Source organism: Hippocampus bargibanti, linkage group LG12, assembly GCF_051943395.1.
Source record: "Hippocampus bargibanti isolate YZ-2025 linkage group LG12, ASM5194339v1, whole genome shotgun sequence".
Taxonomy (NCBI): Eukaryota; Metazoa; Chordata; class Actinopteri; order Syngnathiformes; family Syngnathidae; genus Hippocampus; species Hippocampus bargibanti.
Genome location: NC_142745.1, coordinates 14,213,882 through 14,237,683, shown reverse-complemented (window position 1 = coordinate 14,237,683; position 23,802 = coordinate 14,213,882). Strand labels below are relative to the sequence as shown.

The 23,802-nt window shown below is 41.4% G+C and overlaps 1 protein-coding gene across 4 annotated transcripts; it reads right to left on the bottom strand.

Annotated features, from left to right (window-relative positions):
• Positions 1-771: 771 nt before the first annotated feature.
• On the bottom strand, positions 772-23,602 carry phc2b (polyhomeotic homolog 2b (Drosophila)). Of its 4 annotated transcripts, none has more exons than XM_089011003.1 (15): positions 20,933-21,063; positions 16,704-17,076; positions 14,883-15,044; positions 14,710-14,784; positions 13,647-13,808; positions 13,337-13,483; positions 12,283-12,466; positions 10,705-11,036; positions 9,411-9,630; positions 7,274-7,485; positions 6,686-6,815; positions 5,695-5,800; positions 5,428-5,542; positions 3,291-3,630; positions 772-1,737 (listed from the first exon to the last, which is right to left on the bottom strand). In XM_089011003.1, the coding sequence occupies exons 1-15, from the start codon at positions 20,974-20,976 to the stop codon at positions 1,583-1,585; spliced, it is 2,757 nt and encodes a 918-aa protein (XP_088867129.1). In that variant the 5' UTR covers positions 20,977-21,063; the 3' UTR covers positions 772-1,582. The 4 variants fall into 4 exon arrangements, with proteins under 4 accessions (XP_088867129.1, XP_088867127.1, XP_088867128.1 ...); XM_089011001.1 differs by having other exon boundaries at positions 12,283-12,577; positions 13,337-13,459; XM_089011002.1 differs by lacking the exon at positions 20,933-21,063 and adding an exon at positions 23,457-23,602 and having other exon boundaries at positions 773-1,737; positions 12,283-12,577.
• Positions 23,603-23,802: the final 200 nt, after the last annotated feature.

Here is a 23,802-nt window from a genome sequence, read left to right as displayed (position 1 = left end):
CGTATACTTGTATATGGTACTTTAATAAACACGAGTTTTACCTGAATTTGCTAGCAACATCCCAGATTAAAAAAGACAACAGCGCCCTCTTTGGTCAGCAAGAGGATTATTTCTGCAACAATGCCCATAATGTGCATTTCAGACTTTAAGACATTAAGTCATCTCCTGCTAAGAAACAAAGACGTCATTCGCATTCCACGCCAATTAAAGAGGACTAATGTGAAGATGAAATCATTTCTTCTTTTCCTTTCGGCTTTTCCCTGCAGGGGCTCGGCACAGAGAATCAGTGTCCTCCATTTTCAGGTTTGATTGGAATGTTTGTTTTGCCCAAGCCTTTACGTCGCATGCCCTTCCTGACACAACCCTGTGTATCCGGGCTTGGGACCGGCACAATAAAACACTGGATTCTGTCCCCTTGTGGCACCAGAAGAATCAACTCTATGAACTTCATAAAGATTCCCAAACACAAAATGGTCCGGCACAGGAGCATTCAAACAAAACAAAATACTCACCATTTGATGATAATGCTCTGATCTTACCGTGAAATGGGCATCTGCTTCCCTACATTTCATCACAAACAGAACGTCAAAGTCCTTTAAGATGCTTTATCTTCCAGTCGCAGTATATCTAAATTAACCTTTGAGAAAATCCCTCGAATGACAGTCTTAATTCCAGTCATAAAAATGATTCATAAACATCAAGTGTAACCTGTAAAAATTATTTTCGGTGACTATTGTGTTGCGCATTCATCGCTTCATAAGAACTCATAAAAACGAATTGACATTTCTTGAATGCATTTCTACGTTTATGAGAAACAAAGGGTCAAAATACAAGGAGGGTCATTTACAGCTGCAAAAAGATGCGTACCAAACAGTGCAGTTAAACACAAGCGCTTAAAAAAATCCAGGAACAGTCATTGCGGACACAAATAATACTGATGACACAATTTACAAAAACAATGAGAAAAAAAGTCAAATGTTTTTTTAATACACTTGCATATTTCCAAAAATATTTAAAATAATTTCTGTACTCAAATAAGGTTAAATTAAATGCACGGATTCAGTCTGTTTGCCATTTCCAATGAACATGACAACCCCACAGTTCATGTTTAGGGCAAAGGCAACATAAAGAAGACGTTAAGTGCCATGTTAGAGAAACAAAAGAACAGAACTGCACAGGAACACTCGGCAGCAACATTCTGGCAGATTAGGAATACAATCTTCTTTTCCCAGACACAAAACTGCTTGTTTTGCCTTTTCCTGGGCTGAGAAAACTACAAAACAATGTCTTATAAAACTGTATTTATTTATTTATTTAAAAAAAAATCAAGGCAGTGCTAATTTGACTTTCTATACCTTCATTGTTATTCTTCAACATTTCCAGGCGCATCTCAATAAATTAAAATATTGCGGCCAAACATTTTGTAGTTCAGTAGCTCAAATTAAAATGTCCAAGTGATGTTCTGTTTTCACTGTAGAGTGAAAGATTTCAGCATTTTATATTTCCACACTTTTTTTAAGTTAAAGCTAAAATTTGCCTTTCTAGGAATAATCAAAACGAGCACACATGCACGCATCCGTCACTATGAATCTTTGAGCATGTTGATGCGCGCAAAGATCTTGAGTGCCGGTCCCAGTTTGATGTTCATGGTGCTCATCAGGTGATCCTCCTTCAACAGGAGCAAAGCTTGGCCGTCGATCTCTTGGGAGCGGAATTCATCAGCGATCTCTTGACAGCCTGTGTGGGCAAAAGAAAAAAAAACGATTTGTCTCGTAATGTACCACTACTAAAAATACACGCGAAATGTGCAAAGAGACAACAATTTGGTCAGGTATACTTTCGCCATCTAATGAGAACCAATTAAGGAACGCTATCATCATAAATTCTGTAAACGTCATTGAAACCATCAGAGGGCGTTAATTTAACATAGTTGTTATTATGATTATTATTATTATTGGATTGTATTTGCCTTTGTTAGTCTCGCAGTGGAGAAATTTACATTTCACAGCAGCAAAGTTATGAAAGTAGAAAAACAAAATACATGAGCTGCTGGAAAGGCAGCCACTCTCGCGGCGCCATCTTGAAGTCAAAACAAAACACTTTCTGTACCCTCTTTGTTACACAAAGCAGTTCCACAAGAAAAGAGGAAAGGATCAAAGCGTCTCTTCACCAGTGGATCGGGGACCTCATGGTGGAATGTGCACATCGACTACAATCTAAATTATTATTATTATTATTAAAAAAGACGCATTGTAGCGGTCCTTCCATCACCTCAATGTATTTTGCTGGACTTGTTTGGTCTGGGGACGTCGTGTTGCACCCAAAAGCGGCCAGAAGGCCAGAAGAGGGCGTCCAAGCGCCATATAAGGAATTTATCAGCCTGTGGAAACGGAGGTGGCAACAGGAGGTCGCCATTTTGTGCCTCTTTTTTGGGGGAGAGATTTTCCCCCAATGTTGCCTCAAAATGGTCCAAATATTGTCTTTAATCGATTGCAAACATGTATGCTTTCCCTACTATATATATCCCTACTGTCCGGAGATGGCGGTGCCAGACTTCTGCTCTGATGGGTCCTTGCTCTAAGGTGGGGGGGGGGGGGGGGGGGGCAGATGACTATTTCTTGAGGCTACACTGATTACTTCTATTATCCTGACTGATTATGATCTACAACTGGCCTGATTGCCCCATTTGCTCTGGTATCATCTAATCAAAATTGTCCTTGAGTGTTTTGATAGGCGCTTATAAATGAAATGTATTATTATTATTATTATTATTATTAACCTCTCAGATTAACCGATCTCAGAAGTTTGTTGTTAGCACAATCCAAATTAAACCTCACACCACCGATTTAGCGATTTAGTGAAGGGTTTTGCTGTTTGATAAAAATGGCTTATTTTATTCCCCTTTCAAGCCATCTATTTTCTTTCGCTAAGATTTTAACCTCATTGTCAAATCCAGCCCGCCACATCATTTTAAAAAAGCAAATCTAACATGTCAAGTTCCATGGTGCTTGTTAAAGTCCGAACCAAAATTTCAAATTGTCCCATGTAAACCACAAAAACAGTCATTATTTTACTTCAAATTTGAAAACTAGTTATTCATGTATGAGTATATGAGTATGAGTATGAAAATATGATCACTGATTTAGATGGAAAGCCTTATTGCTGATTTAGATGGAAAGCCTTATTGCCTCATTTGGGGGAGAGCATCCAAACTCCACACGGGTTGGGTGGTCCTTTTGTTGCTGAAAGGAGACATTGCATATCAAAATGTATTTTTTTTATCTTCTGACCTGGTAGCGAACAGATGAACTCATACACTTCTGCCACGTTCCATTTGGTAGGGTCATTGGGTAGGAAAGGCTGACACAAAGCTGCCGAGGCATCTCTGCCAGCGAGGGCCTCGGGCTCCGACGACGCCCTGCTGGGCTGCCGCTGGACCGGAACGGGGGCTGAGGGCGGGAGCGGAGCCGGGGGTGCCGGGGGTCCCGAACTGGCCGCCGACAATGGTGAAGGTGGCTCCTCGTAGCTGGACATCTCTGAACATGGACTGGACTCCTCCTGGCTGGGCTGGGAGGGATGCGGTGAAGACAATGAGCCGCCCTGGTTCTGCTGTGGCGACGGGGAGATCTTCTGAGATGGTTGAATGAATGAATGAATGAATGAATTAAAAATGAAAATAACATTATTCCACTTACTAACAAAGAATAGTGTAATACAAGACACAAAACTAGAGTCACCATCAATTGACTCACTAAGATGGAGTAATATTCGCCATTTGAGAAGATAAAGAAGATATGCCTAAGAGTGTTGTCATACTGCCTGTCTAAATGTATGTATCACTACTGTTTGTGTTGAACATTTTCGGACGCATAATCCGAAATTGTGATTTTTGGCAAGACATTTTTATGCTGATTTATTTCATTGGCTTCTAAGGATATCAATCAAGAAATGCAGAAATATGTATTTTTTAAACAATATTTATCATATTGATCATGAATAAAATATCATCCCACATTTGGATTAGTTTTGTAGATAAAACAATAGCTGAAGAGTTTATACATCAGAATACAAACATAGGAAACCATTTTTATGGATATCCAGTAAGACAAAAAAACGATATCAAAGTAATTTGCACTCACTTGGACTCACTTGGACGCCTGCCACATGTCGCTAAATATTGAAAGAATGGGGTACGAATTTGTAACAGCAGCAAATTTGGGAATAAAATAACTCTCCTTCATTTTGTCAGAGTAAAAATTGATGGCGGTACTCCTTTGTACCTCTTCAGAACTATTTGAATCATATTCATAACTGGATGAGAAAGCATATTCTCCGAATCTGAAGCCATTGTTTTGATTTTTCAGCAATGCAAGACGTCTTGGCGTGATGTCACGAACTGGGGGCGGGACTTTCTGAAAATGCCCAATTCGCAGCTCAATTTTTTCCAGGTTTTGGACACTAAGTCATTTTGATTGGTGTTTTGCAATTGAATGAAAATATCATACTGCATGTTTTGGGTATTTTAGATGCCATAAAACGTTTTTCTGATGTCAGTTAAGAAACAAAAAAGTGACGTCGATTGTCCTTTAAGGCTTATTTAGTCTAAAATTATATTTTCTGGAGACCTTAGAAACGGATTATTCTCATTTTAATGGTTTCCTATGGGAAATTATTTTTTGGGATACACACTTTCCGCCTTACTCTGTCTGGGAACCAATTAAGTGCATAAGGCAAGGTCCCCCTGTATCGAAAGGGTTAACTCATTCACTGTCAGACGATGTGCAAAAATGTGTCCACTCCAGTGCCAGAGTTTTTGTCATTGTCACTCAAATTGCATGACCCACAGAATAACAAGAACAACAATAATAATAATACATTTCATTTATAAGCGCCTTTCAAAACTCTCAAGGTCACTTTACAGTCACAGGATACGCTTTCTGTGGGTGAGCAGCGGCAGCCACACACGCCAGTGTTCACTCAACCCGGAAGTAAATAGATAGAAAGCTAGCTAACCAGCTAGTAGATAGCTAATAGATAGCCAACAGATAGCTAGCTAGATAGCTAGCCACCTAGATAGTTATATAGCTAATAGCTAGCTTGATAGATAGCTAGTCCACTGAATGTCTATATTAAATACGCAGATAGAAAGCTAGCTAGCCGGCTAGTAGATAGCTAATTTAAAACAGATTATTTTCTTACAGACAGTGTTTTTAAGTGTTCAAAAACACTGTAAGAAAAGAATCTGTTTTAAATTAGATATCAAGTAGACATGATGAACTTAATACAACTAGTAGATAGCCAATAGATAGCTATCGAAAATATTGAGTTTTAGGACGACAAACATTCAACGCAGCGTAAGAAACCTTAGACTCTCTTCCTTCAGAAAAAAATATTGCTAAATGATATGAGCTTGAAGGTTCGGCCTACCCGCTTCTTTGCTTCGATGCTTGGGCGACCCTGATTTCTTCGATGCCAGCGACTGGCTTGTTTGGTTTTCTCCGGACGAAACAGGCCGATACGCTTTGTGCAGCCCACGTTGTACCTGTAAATACACATTTCAGATTTCTTATATACAATCAATGCACATATGAAAACCTCATTATCTTCTTCTATCTTAGAGTCCCAAAAATAACGTTTTTCAACCTGAAAGTGTGAAAATGTTGAAGTTTGAAAAATTCAAAAATGTTGACTTGCCTCTTTGCACAAACCATGGAGCAAAAGCGCTTCGAACCCTTGAACGTGTAGGCAAAGTCCACCCAGCCACAGTATTCGCATGTGAGCTTGGGCTCGTGATCCTTTTCTGTTGGGATTGGGACAGAAGACACCACCGATAAAGCACTGGTCAGACCTCTGGCGTTTGTTTTACCTCCTCATGTGGGGGCAGCATTTGCCTTTTGTACAGCTGCCCTAATTTTAAGCTCAGATAACGCCAGACCCATATAACTTTGAAAATACCGTATTTTCCGGTGTATAAGGCGCACCCCCAACGAATGGTGTATTTTCAACCTTTTTCCATATATAAGGCACACCGGAGTATAAGGTGCACCTCCAATGAATGGTTTATTTTCAAACGTTTCCCATATATAAGGCGCAGCGGCGTATCTGGTGCAACCCCTACGAATGGTGTATTTTCCAAAATTTTCCATATATAAGGCGCACCCTCAACGAATGGTGTATTTTCAAACTTTCTCACATATAAGGTGCATCAGGGTGCAACAGTAGAGGCCGGGGTTACTAACTACTTCTTATAGAGGGGGAAATTAAGTCTGTGGCTGCTGACAGGATGTGTGAGACCAGTTGTCGCTCAATATTACTTCATATAAGGCGTATAAGGTAAGAAAATATGGTAACTATTTTTTTTCCCTGATAAAAGAAGAGTCTAAAGTTTCTTAACGCTGCATTGAATGTTTATGTAGTCCCAAAAGTCAATATACCTGCAATTTGAGTGAAAATGACAAATACCCATCATCTGGCAGGAAATGAGTTAACCAACCCAGTAGATCTTTGGTTATTTACATATTTATTTATAAAAAATATGGCTGGAAGAAACCAAATGTTTCATTGAAGAGAGGAAATTGGGATGCTTGACAAAAATGTTTCAGAACAGTTCCGGTGAAATAAATGGGTTGGACAAACGTAGTGTCCATATTTGGTGCAACGCTAACTTTGGCGATTTGTGCCTCACCTGTCTGAGTCAAGTCTTCAAGCTCAGAGTCAGAGTTTGCCGCATTGCTGACCGGAGTTTTGTCCGGGTCGGAGGATAACTGACTGTCCAGTTTTTTGGGGCTGTTGATGAGGATGGGAAGACGCTCCACCTGTTGACGCACAAGCATTGAAATACAGTGATACGTTGGCTTAGGAACTTAATTGGGTCCTAGAAAGAGTGTGTAAGGCGAAAAATGTGTATTCCAAACATTAATTTTCCATAGAAATCCATTAAAATGAGAATAATCTGTTCCAAGGTCCCCATAAAACATAATTGTTAACTAAATAAGCCTTAAAACTACACACAATATACCTTATGTTATGTCTAATAAATGTGCTATGGTATTGTAATTAAAGAAATCAATGGTACAGTATAATAAAGTTGTTTTATTTGCCTTTGTGATGGCTGTTGATGGCTTGATGACATGGATAGCCATTTGCAAGTGTCTCAAGGACCTCTGGGTTGTACATCTTGGCAGTTGTGATATTGCAACAGGCCGAGGTATTACTGTAATAGCGAAATGAAGATATTTCACAAAGAAAAATAAAGTAAGTTGGTGGCACTTACGCATACGGGAAACGGCTCAGCGCCCTCCTGGATGACGAAGCCCTCGATGACGTGCGTCAGGACCTGCGGCTTGACGATGGCCTGGGGCGGTTTGCCCTCCCCGTTGTGCGGCGCAACAGCCGTCACGGCGGTTACCTCGCTGTCATTTCCGGAGGTCATGGGTGGAGGAGGGCTCCCAGGTGCAGGCGCTGGCCTCTTGGTCACACCTCCTCCTGAGTGACAAATGACACGACAACAAAAAAACCCTTGTTAACTCATTCACTGCCAAAATGTGCAAAAATGTGTCCACGCCAGTGCCAGGGTTTTTGTCATTTTCACTCAAATTGCAGGACCCACAGAATATTGAGTTTTAGGACTACATAAACATTCAATGCAGCATAAGAAATCTTGGACTCTCTTATTTCATCAGAAAATAAGAGTTAATTCCCAAGTTAAATAGGTCTGGAGTTATATGAGCATGAAATGGGGGTGGCTGTACAAAAGGCAAATGCTCCCCCTTGTGGGAGGGGAGGTCTGACCAGCGCTTTATTGGCAAACGTGGCAAGAAAAACCAAATCACTAACAAATTCAGGAACGGCGCTCCAGGTCATGCTTTTCAATTTCCGAATAAATTCGGCAATGGCAGTGAATGAGTTAAAAAGAACAAAATGATTTTCGAGGAGCTCATCTGAAGACTACAAAAAAATGTATACATTGTACAAGGTGTGCCTCAAGATTGAAAATTCTCCGAATGACGTCAACTTTTCAAAAATTGTGTATTATTCAAAAATACAGTAAAGTCTCGTTATATCGATATCGGATATATCGATAGTCCCGGTTATATCGATACTATGTCTATGCACGCACTGAGAAAATTACATGCAAACAGGGTCGGATATACCGATAGTCCCGGTTATATCGATATTTTTTCGGACTCCCTTGAATATCGATATAACGAGACTTTACTGTAATATAAAAATAATCTTTTTTTTTACCTTCCACAAGGGGGCAGCATTTCCCTTTTTCCATGTTCGCGCTTTGTTTAAGCTTCAGCTGTTGTTAAAGCACTATATAACCCAATACGTATGTATTGCATTGTATTTTGGACAACCACCCTAATTTCAATCTCCTATAACTCCAGATCCATATAATTTAGGAATTAACTCTTTTTTCTGATGTAAGAAAGGTTTAAGGCTTCTTACGCCGCATTCAATGTTTATGTAGTCCTAAAACTCAATACAGGTAACATTCGAGTTACGACCGGGTTCCGTTCCGACAAAATGGTTGTAAGTCAAACGGTCATAAATCAAAATGCATTCAAAATGCCCGACGTGACATTTAGACAAGAGGATAGTATACAATGTCAATCTGTTGTTTCTAAGCAACGTTTTCAATTGAATACTATGATGTACCAAACTGTTTACAGTTCATGGATAAATGTTATATCTTTTAGTGTCATTTTTGTCATTTTATATTTCGTATTATCGATTTTTATTACTGTATAACTCTACCGTTAATGTACACAGAACTGTTTACTGTACAGTTCATTTATACATTTTATACTTACCCTGCTCTCCCCGGTAACGGCCGGAAGAGGTCACCCGACACACACGCTCGGACTCAGGAGGACGCCAAAGGAAAAAAGCAGTGTACTACCGGAGATGTTGCCGAGACAGTATCTGCACTGTATAACTACTGTATTATTGAGTGTAGTCACGCATTGCTGTGCAAGTGTGTGTGTCATACACCTTGCCGGCTGCTTGCGCATTGCGGTGACAGGCATAGAATTAAAAAAAAAGGGTCTGGCGGTCATGGTCGTAAGTACAGTTGGTCGTACCTCGCGCCGGTCGTAACTCGGATGTTACCCGTATTCTGTGGGTCCTGGAATTCGAGTGACAATTACAAAAACCCTGGCAACTGGAGTGGACACATTTTTGCACGGGTCTGGCAGTGAATGCGTTAAGTTATTGTATTAGCATATGTTGGGAGAGCTATCTTCTTTGTATGGGGATTTGCTTATAACAAATAAAACTGTTGATTTTTGCTTGATTATGACCTAATTCTATTAAATTAACCTTAAGGACCGCTTCCAATTTGAAATATTTGTAAAATCACCAAAATACATTCTCAGAGAAATTTACTAGAAGTATTCCATTACCTTGTGGTTGACCTTGCAGCACTGTGTCAGCTTTGGCGTGCTCGACAGGCTTCCTGGGTTGCGATGGCGTACTTTGCTGCTGCGGTGAAGCTGATGGTAACGCTTTTTGTTGTTGTTGCTGCTGCTGCTGTTGTGTCTGCTGCTGCTGCGGGGTGGAGGTTTCTCTCACCACGAGTGATGTTGGCTTATCTTTACACTCCTGAACCAGGGTTCGAGAGGCCTATGGTTTAAAATGGAGAACAAAAGGTTACTGAGGGAGGGGATTTATTTATTTAGTTAGTTATTTTCGCTTGGCTAAGATAGGCAATGTACAGACAGATATTCCCTCTCAAGCTAAAATTGCCCCAGACTGACTTTTTCTCCTGCCGATATTGTCGGCCTGCGAACTTAATTGTTTCCCAGAAAGTGTGTGTAAGGTGAAATGTTTGTCTGCCAAACGTTTATTTCGCATAAGAAACCATTAAAAATGAGAATAATCCGTTTCCAGGTCCCCATAAAACGTAATTTTCTACTAAATAAACCTTAAAACTACACAAAATATACATTATTTTATGTATAATAAATGTACTATTGTATTGTAATTAAAGAAATAAACTGTACAGTATAATAAAGTTGTTTTATTTGCCTTTGGGATGGTGGTGAATGTAGTTGCCTCTTGATGACATTCGAGTGTAGTTCGCGTGCTTTCTCGGCGATAATACCCTCACAGACTGTCCCCTGCTCGGTGCTTTTCGTTAATGGAAAACAACCGAAGTTTCTCAACCTCTTCTATTGCCTGAGACTGATGTTTACACAACACAGAAACACCCTTAGCTACATGGAGCAATGGTCGACTTAGCATACTGGTATTGGGATGCTAAGTCACACAAAGCACACCTCGTTTGTGTTTTTTGATGATCTCCTTCTTTTGCTCAACCGTAATTTTCTTTTGTATCCTCTTCGGCTTAACACCAGCCTCTGGTGGGGTCTTTTTCGGTCCCATAATAGCAGAAGTACTACACTCAATAACAAACCACGTCTGCACTCAAAGAAAATGGGTGTGGAAAACTAGTCCGCCAGCCACAGTGGCGCTGTTCGACCGTGTGGTTTGGAGTTCTTCTGCCGAAAACTGCTCCACCAAAAAAACTGCAGTGCATGTGTTTCCCGAAAACTAGTTTGTATGCCAAGATTTTATTCTCGCGAATTTAATGTTCGTAAGGCAAAACGTTCGTAAGCTAAAGCGTTCGTAAGCCGAGGTATCACTGTATATGCACGGATATCGGTTTAAATTTGTTGGGCAACTTAGAGATCGTACCGTAGGATTTATTTGTAGGTTGATAGCGGTAAGCTGCACAGGCTGAGCTTTGGCCTGACTTGTCAACGTAGAAGAAGAAGTTGATGAGGTGGTGGGCTGGAGCGTGTGGGGGCTGATGGTGGAGTGGAAAATGGTGGCATGCTGGCCGGGAGCGGTGGTCTGGTGCGACACCGGCTTGGGCAGCACAGGGATGGGGTGCGGCGAAGGCTGAATGGACGCTGTCTGGAGCAGCTGACCGGGGGTCCTCTGGGAAGTTTGGCTGTGATGGACCACAAACTGCTGCTGCTGCTTGTGTTGTTGGACCAGAGAGTGAGGTTGGATCTGCGTGAAGGCTACAAAAAAGTCAACATTTTGTCATTCACATAATTTGTTATTTGGTTTTGTTGTTGTTTTGACTTCAAGATGGCGCCGCGATGGTGGCTGCCTTCAAAGCAGTTCCTGTATTTGGTTTTCCTACTTTTCCTTCCCTTTCCTCTTACTTTCATCACTTTGCTGCTGTGAAATGGAAATATATTCACTGCGAGACTAATAAAGGCTAATCCAATCCAATCCAATCCATTATCCACTCATTCCAGTTAAGGATTTAAGGGAACACTTTTTTTTCTCATTGCTGTCACTTTGACCTGCCTTTAGTGGTGTACAAAACAATACCAATCTCTTCTTTTTTCCTATTTGTAATTATATCTGTGGTTTTATTGTTCTTATCTAGTGACTGTAAAATGTGCTTGAGAGTTTTGAAAGGTGCTTGTAAATAACGTTATTATTAGTATTTAAAAAAAATATATATATATATATATATATATATATTATTACCAATAACAAAAAGAAATAACAAAAGAAAAGGCAAATCTGGTCGGGTAATTGGGGCTGATCCATCTATTCACTCGAAAGAATGAGATTAAAAGTCAACCAGATTTTACTAGGGATCAGTGGGTTGGAGGTTTGATCCCAGGGCACAATACTACCATGCCAATGTGCCTTTGAGCAACAGTGAATGCCTCAGTTGCTCCTGTTGCAGCGTCAGTCGATTAGATAAAGTAAGAACGTAAATTGCCTTGAGTACTGAAGGGAGAATGGCATGATGGAAGTGCATTTCATTTAATTTCATAGAGCGTTTCTGTGATGTGCAATCACTCATTGTTATTTTTGGGGGGGGGGGTGTAGGGGCCTGAGTTCATACCTGTGATGCTGTGGAAAATTATAAAATCATGAAAGGAAATCCGAAAACAAGAAACAGACGCTCCCCAACTTACGAAAGAAATGCGTTCCGAACAGTTGTTTGTAAGTTGAATTCATCTGTAAATTGAATTTGTCCGTAAATTAATTCAGTGCTATATTCTGTATGGAATGTATGTTTAAGGCTTATATAAGTATGTGTAAGGCGTGATTAAGTAACCCGGTTTGGTTTGTACTGGGAAATAAACATTTAATAAAATATAAGCTCTATAAAGATATGTACATGTACAACTGGAGAGAATACTACATGTTACTACAAAAGAAATCATATGTACCATTGTTCGGAACTTGAATGTTCATAGTGTCTGTATATCCGAATGAAACTTGACAGATATCACTCACCCGGTGCGACAAGCGGTTGCGCGCTGACTGTTGTGACATTGCGACTCATATTAATAGCCCGGGCCTCCGTAACAGTCGCGGCATCGCCTTTCTTTCCTGCCTCCGAGGTGCTCTCAGATGAGCCAGTCTTGATTCCCGCAGATGCTTGCATGGCCTGGCTGGGGTTCTTGACAAGCGACGCAGGCTGGATGGGCACAGGACTATGCTTTAAACTGAGAGCGTGAAGGGTCTGAGTCTGCGAGGAGGACATGGTAGCTCCCTGCTGGCTACGTATGGTCAGATTTTGGACCTGATTCTTCAAAACAAAAAGAAGCAAAGGTGATTTTATTGATATATCCATGCATCAATTATCTAGACAGCTTGATTTCATTAGTGTCGGCCTATTGGGTTGGATTGGATTAGCCTTTATTAGTCTCGCAGTGCAGTATTACTTGGAAATTTTCTGTGGGTACTGTAGCTTCCACCAGTATGAGAAAATGTCATGATGCAATCCATGAAAACTCCAAATCGTTCGCAGGTTCGAATGTCAGTAAGAATGGTTTTTGTCAATAGTTTGTGACTTCAATGATGACCACATCAATTGAAAAATTATATAGATATATATGCTCCCCTACTTACAAATATTCGAGTTACGAACAACGGTACATACGAACGTTTTGGTAGTAACATATGTCGTCTTCTCTCCAGTTGTGTACATGTAACACATCTTTATAGAGCATATATTTTATTAAATGTAATTTTTTCAGTACAAACCAATACAGGTTACTTATACAAGCCTTAAACATACTTGTATAAACCTTAATCATACTTATATAAGCCTTAAACATACATTCCATACAAAATATAGCACTGAAGCAACTTACGAACTAATTCACCTTACGAACAACCGGTTCGTGTGTTGGGGAGTATCGGTATAATGTGCTAAAAATAATGCGTCACTTTGGGGTTTTCACACCTATTATGTAAATCAAGCAGACAGTTGTTTTTCCCAAATTTTCATGAATTTGAAGCACTTTGCGCCACTTGAAGAAATAAACGGTTACAGCGCATATACCTGCGCAGAGCTGTCGGACTGCATCGCCGTCACGGTGGCCGTCGGCGTGAAGATCAACTGCGGCGACAGGGGCACGGCTCGGCCCAAACTCCTGGCTACTTGAACCAGATTGCTCTGCTGCGCCTGGAAAACGTTACTCTGTTGAGCCTGGGGTAAAAATTAAAGTTAAAAAAGGGCTTCGAACCCATCCAATCTTCAATACATTATAATGATTCACTGAATGCATCACGGCATTTCATATAAACATGAATAATACCAAAAACACAGCAAATTTTGAGGAATTTGGGCGGGGGGGGGGGGGGGTGCCCACCATCTGTGCACGAAGGTACATCTGCGCCTGGCTGGCAGTGAGGGTGGGACTAGACGGGCTGCCCAGCAGAACAGCCTGTTGGGAAATACTGGCGGGAGTCGACGTGATGCTCTGGGCGCGGCTGATCAGCTGTGCGGTCGCCGGCGAAGCGGTGAGGTTGATCTAAAAGTGGGGAGAAGATGACTGTCAACATTTTTTGGGGAAAGAAAAAAAAGATGCTTGACAATTTAAAGGACAACCGACACAATTTTTTTGTTTCCTAACTGACATCAGAAAAACATTTTATAGCATCTAAAATACCCAAAACAAGCAGTAATATTTTTAGTCAAATGCAAAACACCAATAAAAATGACATAGTGTCCCAAAACTACTTCAAAATGACCTCGGAAATGGCGAGTTTCAGAAGGTCCCGCCCCCTTGTTCGTGACGTCACGCCAGGACGTCTTGCCTTGCTCTAGAAGCAAAACAATGGCTTCAGATTTGGAGAAGATGCTTTCTTGTTACTCATCGAGTTATGAATATGATTCAAATAGTTCTGAAGAGCAAAGCATAAATGTTTGCATAAATGTTTGGACTTGGTCTTTTTAAAATACACTCAGTAGAAGTCATTTGAAGTAATTTTACAAATTATGGACACAACTTGTCCGAAGGCGTCGGTTGTCCTTTAATGTTCTGTTCAGTATAATTGCTTCATACAAGGTGACCCAAAAAGATGAGTACCCATGAAAATTTCAATTGTGGCTTTGATTAAAAGGCTATTTATTTCAAATTATAACCACACATTATTCCGTTTATGGAAGACCATTCACCAGAGTTTCAGGAGAAAACTTTGCGGCAGTGAGGGACACTCAGTAGGACGCATCTTTTTGGATGACCCTCCCGAAAAAGGAGTGTGTAAAAGTGATTGACAACTTTGTCAGACGAGTACCAGTTTGCTTGCAACGAAATGGTGGACATTTGGAACACATCTTGAGAAAGCCATAAATTGACTAAAAAATTACATAAATAGCTGAAACTGGTGAATGGTCATCCCAGCTACCTGTATTTCAGGGATTAGTCTTACTGTGGTTTGAGTGGATCCCGTTTGTTGCGATGTGCCATTCTGGGAGGAGTTCTGGCGACCCGCTGCAATACTGGCCTGTGGCAATACAAGCAAATGCGTCAAGGTATATTTTACAGACTAAAACTTACTCGAATACCCCCCCAAAAATATGCGCTTGGGATGGCCGTGATCACCTGCTGCACGGCGGCAAGGCTCTGCAGCTGAGCCGTGCTGAGGCTGTGTTGCTGTTGCAACGCCGCCGTCTGTAACATGAGATGTTGCTGCTGGGCCGCGTACATCTGCTGGAGGTACTGCGCCGCCGTGTTGGGCTGCCTGTGGAGCGCTTGCTGGATCACCTGAACAACAAGCAAGAAACAATATGACCTGAATGACGTTATTTTAGCGGAATTTTGTGAAAGGCAATCTGCTATTTTTAGGTACACAATTCCAATGAGCAAGGAAAATTATTGGCACTCTAAGTGTGTGCAGTGGGATAAAATACTGCATATGATACTATGTTTGTCCAACCCATGGGAAAACGTCTTTATTTCACCGGGACTGTTCTGAAACATTTTTTGTCCAGCATATGGATTTCCTCCATTCAATGAAACATTTGGCTTCTCACAGCCATATTTTTTCATACATAAATATGTAAATAACCAAAGGTGTACTGGATTGGTTAACTCATTCACTGTGTAAAAATGTACCCCCTCCAATGCCAGGGTTTTTGTCATTTTCAATCAAATTGCAGGAATATTGAGTTTGAGGACTACCGTATTTATTTGAGTATAACGCGCACACGCGTATAACGCGCAATTAAAAATCGGTACAAAATTGTGTTTCACTTTTTCTCGGCTCAGACCACGCATTGTGATAAAAATCATTTATTGACAATGTAAACACTGAATGACAATCTAAACACTGAATAGAAACTGGGTATTGGTAATTGTGCAAAACAGCAATGCGTAACTCACGTTTCAGTGTGGGTGAGGTGAGGAAAGGAAATGAAGCATAGCTAAAGAAATGGTCATCAACAATAAAAAAAAGGAATGCGCGTGAGCCGAGTCTTTCAGAGAATCGAAACTGAAGGACGAGAATAGCCATGAAATGCTGCAAACTCCTGGAAGGGATAAAGCATTAAATGTATGAGATTTTTTCCCAGGCCTCGTTTATAACGCGCACCCAAACTTTTAGTTCTTTTTAGTTAGAAAATTGTGCGCGTTATACTGGAATAAATACGGTACATAAACATTCAATGCATTTTAAGAACCGTTAGACTCTCTTCGTTCAGCAGAAATAAAGTTATTTCCTAAATTACGTGGGTCTGGAGTTAAATGAGCTTGAAATAAGGGCGGGTGTCCAAAATACAATGCAATACATACATATTTGTTGCAATAGCCTACATAAATAACAACAACAGAAGCTGGAACAAAGCGCTAATATGGGGGAAGGGGGGGCAATGCTGCCCCCTTGTGGAAAGGAAAAAACACTGCCAGAGGCTACGCGATTTATCGGCACCCAAGCATGAAAAACCAAAACCCGAACAAATTCGGGAATGGCGCTCTACGTCATATTTTCAATTCCCGTATTAATCCGTGAATGTCAGTGAATGAGTTAAATAATCTCCTTCTGTGTCTGTCTTTAGGCTTTTAAAATGCTTCCATCCTTCGATTTCACCACTCAAACAGCTCATTCAGGTGCCCTTGTGGAAAAGGTCGAAATTCCAGCCATCTTAAAATGAGTGGAAGTCAAATTTATGCTACTAAACGACCCATTCCGCTTGACTGCTTGGAAACAACGCTTGTCGGTCTGAATGGAGGAGAAACCTGTCATTAAAAAGTCAAGGGGTATCTAATTCAACCAGTGTGTAGGCTAATCCTGGGGGGTCATGATGTCAAGAGCGCAAAAGTGCAAAGAGCACTGCCCCCCTTTGATTGTTTTTTAAAAGACAGGAAGGAGCATAAACATCTCTCATTTCAGTCACATTAGCATATCGCAACGGAGAAAATAATCACCTGCACAGTTTGCCTGTCGGGTATCCCACCGTACACGGAAATCTGAGGGACTGCTTGTCTGGCTGCAGTACTACTACTACAACTGGTGCTGATACTGGTACTATTACTACTACTACTACTGCTAGTATTAGCACTGCTAGCAGAAACAGTAGTTGACGGCGTCGGTGTGTTAGCGCTAATGGTTGCGGTGGAACTGGATGAAGTGGTTGCGGCGGTGGTGATAGCCGTAGCGATGCCGCCTGTGGAGGAAGTGGCAGTCGTGGTAGTTGCGCCGGAGGTGGCGGGGGATGCGGTGGGGGGCCCCGGCTCGCTCATGGTGCCCTCTGCTCTTCTCACCTTTGACCCCCGGCTTTTCTGAATGGCCCGCCTGTGCCTAGAAGACAGCACAGAAAGTGGCGTGCATGAGAAAGGAAGTAGTACGAAATGAAAAGTAAGATAACGCCGGTGGATGCAGTTTTTCTAAATTGGGATATGTCTATACCTACCTACCTACCTACCTACCTACCTAGATAGATAGATACCTACCTACCTACCTACCTAGATAGATAGATAGATAGATAGATAGATAGATAGATAGATAGATAGATAGATAGATAGATAGATAGATAGATAGATAGATAGATAGATAGATAGATAGATAGATAGATAGATAGATAGATAGATAGCCTTTGAGATTAAAGAACGGGAAGTTAAGATGTTACAGAGGTGGAGGGATCACCATCTGATAGAGTGGTGGAAAAAAGGCTAAAAGTGGGGGCATAGAATTTCTAGCATTGGGGTTAGAGGTGCGCGCAAGTAATTAAAACAGCAGAATGAGGGGTGAAGGTTGAGGAAGGGGCTTGAGGATTTTAAACAGCGCCAGGAAGGTTTTATGGAAGTAATTAAATCAGGAGACACTGCCATTCTAAAGCCATTACCGCCTCCCTCCTCCTCATTACTATTTAGAGAGGATTAGGGGCCCGAGCCCAGATGCAGCACATAGCCTGCTTACTTTGCAGATCTTTAACAAAATGAAGACCCTTTCCAAACCATATGCGTATACCATTAAATTAAGAGCATTAAGTAAACAATGAAAGTGAGCAACCCTCCAACTACTACCACAAAAAAAACATCATGGGATGAAAGTTTACACTCCAGCAAAAACAAAAACCATGACCCTTGCATTTCATTATAGGGATCATTAGCATTCAAAATGTTGGTGTGACGGACCCGTATTCCAATCAGACAACGCGCGTGCTCAAGGTTGAACACAAAGCAGCCGTCGTGATTCCATAGCATTCAGTCTGACAGGGGAAGAGAATCAAGCCCCCCTGGAAATTATACCCCCCCAGTCTCTCTGTGAGGGGGGAATCACCCATCCATCTATGATTGAAAACATCCCCAAACATATGGGCGCAGGCATGCACACAGTCACAAAAAATACAATAAAATACTGTCCTACCGTATATCCATTCACATTTCATGATCTGCTAGCTATCACTGTGTTTACATTTCATCACGCTGGGCGAAAATCTCTGTCCAAATTTTGACATTTTTTTAAATTGAAATGATTGCATAATCACCTTGTGAGGGCATGTGGGTGTTTTTTTTAACAATAGCCAATTCGCTTCAACTGGAAAGTGTCAGGACTTCACGTCTACACCATAATGCGCATGTGGAACCGTCGCGGCTTGGAATTGAAGCGGATTTACGTGGGATAGGAGATGTGAGACAATCTCTTTTTGTCAATGAATGCTACAGCTTTACGTGTGCTTTCAACATTTAGCTTTGTAGTAGACGTGCACATTCCACCGTGATGTCCCTTATCCACTGGTGAAAAGGATGCTTCCCTTTCCTCTCCTCTTTCATCTAGAACTGCTTCATGTAACAAAGAGGGTACAGAAAGTGCTTAAACATGAATGACTCTCTGTTTCTTTGTGTTGTCATAATATTTGTGATTTATTTATTTTTTGTTCTTTTGACTTCAAGATGGCACCGTGAGGGTGGCCTTTCCAGCAGCTCCTGTATTTTGTTTTTCTACTTCTTTCTTTCCTTCCTTTCATAGCTTTGCCGCTGTGAAATGTAAATTGCTCCAATGCAAGACTAATAAAGGTAAATCCAATCCAATCCCATCAGAGCCCCGTGGCATATGGACCTTCAAAATTGAGGGTTTCAATGATTAAAAAAATGCTCAATAGGAAATGATGGAAGAAAATAGTTAACACACTTGGTGTGTCCTATTAAATATGCCACAAATGTAGGAAGTTTGCATTTCCATACAATTCCAGTAACACAAAAAAGTGCTGTTATATTTCAACCTTTCTCATTATGGCGCTCAAAAGTGACGACATACTGACCCTGGAAAAGGGCAAAACACAAGTTAATAGTAATGCAAACATGAATAAAAACAATTAAATTCAACGGACAGTTAGGACGGTGGGAAAAAAAAATCATTGGCACTGCCCCAGCCAATCTCAAGGATTTACACACTGCAAGAATCCAAAAAAGGGCACGGGAAATCCTACTGGACTCTCCACACCTTGCCCACCAACTTTTCCAGCGACTCGCCTCAGGCAAGCGCTACCGATCCATGCGCACCAAATCCAGCACACATTTTAAACAGCTTCTTCCCCCATTCACCATTAACTCTCTAAACAGTAACCCAAATCTAACTGTCTAGTGCCTCGTTACATTTTTTTTGCTGATGATACTAATGCAGCGTGTTCTACCGGAGACAAATTCCTTGTGTGTACTACATACTTGGCCAATACAGATTATTCTGATTCTGATAAATAAATGTACACCTTGTGAGGTGGTCTGAAATGGGTCATCCCCGGTTGAAAGGCGCTTAGAAATTATATGTATTATTATTATTATTATTATTATTATTATTATTATAAAAGTAGGTGAACAAAGCATTTTGTGATTGTTTCCTTTAGAATGTTTCTGCGATAGCTGCAATTTAACGTGGGGGTCTTGTTTTAGGGGTAGACGCACACGTAGATACACGACTGACCATCATAAGTTCAGGCTCACGGCAGACATACAGTGATACCTCAGTTTACGAACGCTTTAGTTTATGAACTTTTCCCCTTACGCACATTAAATACCCGAGAATATAATCTTGGCACACGAACTAGTTTTCGGCAAACGAACCAAACCATAGAGCGCCACGGTGGCTGGCGGGCTACTTTTCCACTCCCCCTTTGAGTGCAGATGTGGTTTGTTATCGAGTGGAGTATTTTTGCTATTATGGCACCGAAAAAGACCCCACCACAGGCTAGTGTTCAGCAAGAGGACACAAAAGGAAATTACGGTCAAATTACGGTGCGTTTGTGTGACGTAGCGTCCCAGTACGCTAAGTCGAACATTGCTACGTGTGGCTAAGGGTGTTTCTGTGTTGTCTAAGCAACGGTCTTGGGCAATAAAAGAGGTTGAAATAATTATTTTGATTAGGATTAACAAAAAGAAGCTACCGGGGGACATTGTGAGTGAGGGTATTATCGCAGAGAATGCACAGCAACTGCACTCGGATATCATCAAGAGGCAACCTAGAAGTTTGTCATCCAGTGACAACTACCATCACAAAGGTAAATAAAACAACTTTATTATAAAGTAGTTTATTTATACAATATATATAATATATATAATAATAATATATTATTTAACAATACAATAGCACATTTATTACACATAAAATAAGGTATATTTTTGTAGTTTTAAGGCGTATTTAGTAGAAAATTATGTTTTATGGGGACCTGGGAACTGATTATTCTCATTTTTAATTGTTTCTTATGGAAAATTAATGCTTATCAGACGAACTTTTCGCCTTACACTTTTTGAGAACCAATCAAGTTTGTAAACTGCGGTATCACTGTATGTGACTTGGTTTTTCGGAAACGTTGTCACTTGAAACAAATGATGCAACCAAAGTGTGCTCGGAAACTAGTGCGCAACAAACAGACTCCAGTTTTCCATCGGAGTGGATGGAATGTTTTCACGCGGACCGACAAGACTTGCGTGGAGAGGATTTGTGAAGTCACGAGGAAGCGAAGAGCCATTAAGAGGTTGTCAAGACAGACAGACAGACAGACAGGCTGGCTCCAAGACAACGCGGACGGCAATGGGCCTCCCGTCAGGTATCGATATTAAAAACCCTACGACTGAATACGGAATGGTGGCTAGCGCGTGCGTGAGGAAGGGGTGCTCAGCTGCTGAGACAAAGCCCTGCAAACCTCGCTTTCTCCTACCTCCTGCGGCCCCCCCAACGCGATGCAGGGGTATGGCGCCCCATCCCCCGGGAGCGTGCTGTCCTACTTCAGGATGATGCTCCTTCTTTGTCTGCCTCCCCTCAAGCGCTTGCTTGGATGACTGATTGACTGAGCGACTGACTAACTGACTGACTGACTAAAAGCGTTTGCGCTATATCAACCCAACCCCTAGTGGCGCCCCCCGCCCCTTCTTCCTCCAACACCTCCACCTACCCCCTAACGCACGGCAAGCTTTTCGTCCCGGCATCGACACCTCACTCGGCCAACCAGGCCGCAGCCTGCCTCCTGATTAGGTGGTAACCTAGCGACAGCCAACGGGGTGATGACGGAATCCCCGAGCAGGGCGGCATGCTGATTGGTTCAGCCGGATGCTCTCTAATGAAGATGATGGTAATGAGGGTCCGGCCCCTCCCCCCTATGGTACCCCAATTTTTTTTTTTGCATGCATAAATTCGTAGATGCTTTGGCGTGACTCACACAAGATGAAAATGTCATTAAAATGGCAGCATCTGTGAACGCCTATTTCAATACACTTCAATATCATACCTGTCACCCTGCGAGACACTTTGACCTTACTAACAGTTAATTTTTTCCTCACTGAGAAAAAAATACACGTGTAATATTTCATTGCGCAATTTTATAAACAAAATTTCACATGTCACCATGAATACTTTTAACAAGGTACTCCATATGTCTAGCAATAATCAAATATGTTCTTTGTTGTAGAGCATTTTGCTGTGGTCAAATCGAATTGGCCTTTATTAGTCTCACAGTAGATTTAGTGAGTGGAATTTGTCCACAGCAAAAAAAAAAAGAATTAAAATTTGTGTTCTTACAATGTACAGTGATACCTCAGCTTACGAACTTGTTTCCCAGAAAGTGTGTGTAAAGCGAAAGGTTCGTCTGCCAAACATTTCTTTCCCATAAGAAACCATTAAAAATTAGAATAATCCATTCCCAGGTCGTCATAAAGCATAATTGTCTACTATGTAAGCCGTAAAACTACACAAAATATACCTTATTTTATGTTGAATAAATGTGCTATTGTATTGTAATTAAAGAAATAAACTGTACTGTATAAAAGTCATTTTATTTACCTTTGTGATGGTAGTTGTCAATGGATGGTAGCAATGGTCGAATTAGTGTAATGGTACTGGGAAGGGTAAGTCAAACAAACGCACACCTCGTTCGTGTTTTTCAACGATCACCTTCTTTTGCTCGACCGTAATTTTCTTTTGTTTCCTCTTTGTCTTAACCCTAGCCTGTAGTGGGGTCTTTTTCGGTCCCATAATAGCAAAAGTACTCCACTCGATAACAAAATACGACTGCATTCAAAGGGGGTGAGGAAAACTTGTCCGCTAGTCACCGTGGTGCTGTTCGACCATGTGGTTTGGTGTTTGTGCACCAAAAACTAGTCCGCCAGCCACCGTGGCTCTGTGTGGTTTGGTTCGTCCACTGAAAACTAATTTTTATGCCAAGATTATATTCTCGCAAATTTAATGCTGGTAAGGCGAAAAGTTTGTAAGCTAAAGTGTTCGTAAGCCGAGGTATCACTGTATGTTTATAAAAAAAAAATATAAATGATATTACGCCAAAAAAAACACAGTAAAATGTTTAATTTAACTGATTCCAAATTAAAATTCCACTTGACTGGAACTTGTCTTTTCTGAACTTTTCGCATGGACTTGTTTTCTCGGTGGTCAATTTTGCTTTTTACGAGTAGCGATATTTGTCATCATTGACATGACCACTAATATTTATTGATGAAAACGGAATGGAAAACATCTTAAAATTACCATGTAATGTGGAAAGGTAGATGGAGGGAGGGGGGGTGTCTCAGGTCAGGATGCACAATGACAACTTGACATTATTCCAGAAAGAGACTTCGACACCTCCAAGTACTTTAGTCCTCCTCAAGCAGGACTTGGACAACAAACCTACATACAGGCTTAATGCACCCCATTAACGCTAAAAACGTTGAGGCCAGGGGGATTGCCATTTTCCACTCGGGAACAACTTCCAACTGCAACCACGTGGTTGCCCTACATGTTTTTTTTCCGCAAATGTAAACCCAATTGGGAGTTCAACGTAAGGTTAGTGGAGGGCCACGGTCATGCTGCCATGACAGACGCTTTTCCAAATAAATTTTGGGATGTCATGCTCGTTCGTATCCAGTCAAAAACAGAACTTGTCGGCTCAACCGAGCTTGACAGCCCCCCACCTTTAAATGTTATTCCTTGTGCGTTTGTGACCATTCGTGACGCGCGTGGTAAATTCCACCACACTACTGTGTTAGGGTAAGATCATAAAACTGGGTTGTTGACCAAAAACCAACATGCCATATTTGTACTTTATTGAACCAGTTACACGAGAATACTTGGATGTTTCGGGAGGAGCATGTTGTAAGCTAGCGAGCCTGCAGACAAGCGAGGTAACAAGCTAGTAGCGGTGGTCAGGGGGGGTCGAAGAGGGGGGACATTTTATAAATAAGCCTCCCGCCTACCGTTGTCGTAAGCCTCAACGGTCGCCCTTTCTTCTGGGTTTCGTGTCCCCTTGCTTAGGTTACCACATAGTCCATTTCTGCCCCACCGAAGAACCGCTAAACTAAACGCCAGCAGTAGCAAAGCAAGCGCAGAGCAACTTTTACCATTTGCATTCCACGCTCGTCACGTGACGCTAAGGCGACCAATAGGCGAATAGAACAGGGAGTGTGGGTGGGTTCCCGCCGGGTCCCGCCCACTTCTGGCTCTCCGTTCTGCTTCTGTTCCGAGGTTAAAGGGCGCCTGTCAACTTGCGCCGTTCGGTTTCCATGGCGCGTGCCGTTAACCCCGAAAATCCTTTTAGGGCAT

Bases quoted from the DNA above. Each gene is read 5' to 3' on its own strand.
- phc2b (XM_089011000.1), bottom strand. From the start codon at position 20,976: ATGGGGCGCCATACCCCTGCATCGCGTTGGGGGGGCCGCAGGAG. The intron at 13,484-13,646 runs GTGGGCACCCCC...TTTTTACCCCAG, and splicing joins TGTACCTTCGTGCACAGATG to GCTCAACAGAGTAACGTTTT. The intron at 11,037-12,282 runs GTGAGTGATATC...ACTTTTTTGTAG, and splicing joins GCAACCGCTTGTCGCACCGG to CCTTCACGCAGATCCAACCT.